The 2,792-nt window shown below is 43.8% G+C and overlaps 1 protein-coding gene across 2 annotated transcripts in view; it reads right to left on the bottom strand.

The window, feature by feature from the left end:
* Positions 1–2,792, bottom strand: part of dcun1d5 (DCN1, defective in cullin neddylation 1, domain containing 5 (S. cerevisiae)) — a 40,063-nt gene that overhangs the window by 2,875 nt on the left and 34,396 nt on the right. For both annotated transcript variants that reach the window (XM_032510651.1, XM_032510652.1), the window contains 4 exons: positions 2,602–2,693; positions 2,372–2,480; positions 635–739; positions 87–189 (listed from right to left, as the gene is read on the bottom strand). In XM_032510651.1, the coding sequence (XP_032366542.1) occupies positions 87–189; positions 635–739; positions 2,372–2,480; positions 2,602–2,693 (409 nt within the window). The remainder of the gene's footprint in view (positions 1–86; positions 190–634; positions 740–2,371; positions 2,481–2,601; positions 2,694–2,792) is intronic.

Genomic DNA, 2,792 nt, shown 5'->3' with positions numbered 1-2,792 from the left:
CCCCCCCCCCAAAGGAACAACCCTGATTTATATTGATTTGATTTATTAGGTCAGTGTTGGATTTGCGTGTCCGGTCAACTACTCACACGCTCCGTCCTCATCGTAGTTGCTGAGGTCTGCTTTGATGGTCCGGCTGAACTCCAGAACGTTGTACCACTGGTCCTTGTTCATCCCCTTGTACTTGGACTGCTGCGGGAGAGAGGAGGACAAAGGATGGACCGGCAATTCTTGTTTTGAATTTCGGGAAAAAGTGGTTTCCCAAAGACGACCAGCTGTCCTAGTACGAGCATTCAAAACAGAGCTGGGCCATAGAGGAGGGGAGGGGGGGGATAAATAAAATCACCATATTTTGATCAAACACATAGATGTTGATATTGTACTATAGGCTTGACTATCGGTGCTTTCACAAAATATTAACATAGTAAGAAGAAGTTTTTTTTCCCCCCCACCCAGATAATTTTTGGGGACATTTCAGCATTTTTTTTTAAAATTTTTTTTAAAAAGGTGCGTGAGCGATGTTGGGCGATGTCACTTCTTGTTGACGTTCAAAGTATTGTAAAACCAAACGGAGGCTAGCTCGCCCCTCCCTCCTCCTATCTGGCCAATCCACACAAGTCAGAGCAAAGGGATGTACCTCTAGGAACTGGTGGAAGACTGGGAAGAGCGGCCATGTCCTCCCTAGCAGCAAGGCCAGCATGGACTTAGCCGTGTCCATGTCCAGACTCCTCTGGTCCTTATCCTGAGGACAAGACAACAAGCCATTAAACAGTAGCTGTGTTGGAAACTGTCCCCCATCACGGAAATAGTGCCCTACATAGAGCGTTCGCCATTTTGTAGAGATGGTATAATTCTCTGCGGTCCATTTCAATCCCTATATATATCTATATCTATTATCTATCTATCTATCTATCTATCTATCTATCTATCTATCTATATATATAGTCTACTATAAATTACCCACAATGCACTGCTAATTTGAGTGTACATACAACGTACGCTGCATTTTACTTCCGTATACCACAATGCAACACGCCGTATTTTCCCGGAGGAAGAAGCACAAAGATCAATGGAAACTGAAGAGGAAAAATGGAGCAATCCTTCGTTTCTAACCAGTGGAAATGTAACATGCAACATATATACACAATATCCATCCATCTATCCATCCATCTATCCATCCATCTATCCATCCATCCATCCATCCATCCATCCATCCATCTCACACAACCTTTTACTATCCCCCCCGAGTGCTCGGTTGGTTTCAGCGATGCATTACAAGTGTTTTATTATCTGCTCAGCATTCGTCGATATTAACAGAGATCCCTAAGGAACCGTTGGTTGCTTTGTTGGGAGTAGACCTGATGGTTTTTGAGTGCAGGGATGGTATAGACCTTCTGCAACTCCTCCTTGCTGCAGCCATTAAAAGGTATTCGTGTAAATCGGCTGAAGCCCACTGTTCCAACATTTCAGTGGTGGAAGCAGCGGTTGTGGGAGCTCTAGAGAATAAGGACATAACTCACAACTCAAGGCAACTTCTTTGGACCTCTGTCTTACTAAAAAAAAAAAAAAAGTACTGAAAGAAGAGAGATCACCCCTACACCCCCCTTTTGTTACTGCTACGATAAATAAAAAGTTAAAAAAAGTTTTGTGTCAGTTTGTTTGCATGATGCTGGACTTCTGTCACACAGATAACCGGCACTTCTAGTCATGCAACGATACTTTCGAGTGTCCGAAATCTGGTTTGAATGTTCCCTATATGGTTCTCCATTTAATAAACACTACATAGGGAATAAGGAGAGTGAACGAACACAGCTAGTGTGCAACAGAACTGTCCCAATACCCCTGGCTTTATCGAGCACTCATTAATATACTGAAAGAAATTGTCTTAAAAACAGGAATATAAGCATATTGGTATTGCTGTAGCTTATTGATTATTAGTAATACATGTTCAAGCTGGTAGGAGAAAGTTACGACAATCAGACTACAAACGGGTCCAAGACTGAATCTGTCCGCAGGAACACACTGTGATCCCCTTAGAGAGCGCTAACTACCGTTACGTAGCTTCTGTCAAATCAGACGGCAAGGTAGCATCGGGAGCTAGCTCGTTAGCAGGCCAAAGCTAATCCTGAGTCGGAGACTTTAATCTTTGACACAAGTCTACGACTTAAATTTAGTTTTAACCCGACTTCTGGAAAACAAGACTCAAAACTCATGTTCATTGACTTCATTAAATCTCAACTCAACGTACCCCGGTGCCTCGCTGCGGGGGAGAGGTCAAAGCACCGGAGGTCAGCATGCACAAGGGTTTTCAGGGTGTCAAAGTTACTTGTTAAAAAGAAAAGAAATTCCCCAAACATTAAAACAGCAAACTCACTCTGGCGAAGTCAAAGGCATATCTGTAGATGTTCTTGAAGAGGGCCGAGTCGTTGAGCTCACCGCGCAGGTAATCCAGTTTGCTCTGTAGCCGCTCCGTGCAGTCACACCTGCGGGTCGGGTGGAGGAGAACACGTGAAACAAAACACACACAGAAACAGCTCTACGGTTTCTCTGACTACAGACAGATGTAAAAAACTTGTGAAAATGTAAAATATAAAAGGTTCTTACTCTAGTAACGTCATTCCCCTAAGCCACTCCTCCTTCGTGAAGAAGCCCATACTCGCTGCTTCTAGGTGCCAGGCTAACACTAACATGATAATCTGCAACAACAAAAAGGAGAGGCAATGAGTTTTAATGCCTATGGCCCCCCATGTGGGTAGAAATGGTGATCGGTGTAAACCGAGCCCTGGGTGTCCTGC

The sequence above is a fragment of the Etheostoma spectabile genome, unplaced genomic scaffold, assembly GCF_008692095.1.
Source record: "Etheostoma spectabile isolate EspeVRDwgs_2016 unplaced genomic scaffold, UIUC_Espe_1.0 scaffold172, whole genome shotgun sequence".
NCBI classification, from domain to species: Eukaryota; Metazoa; Chordata; class Actinopteri; order Perciformes; family Percidae; genus Etheostoma; species Etheostoma spectabile.
This window is presented reverse-complemented; position numbering and strand designations above follow the sequence as displayed.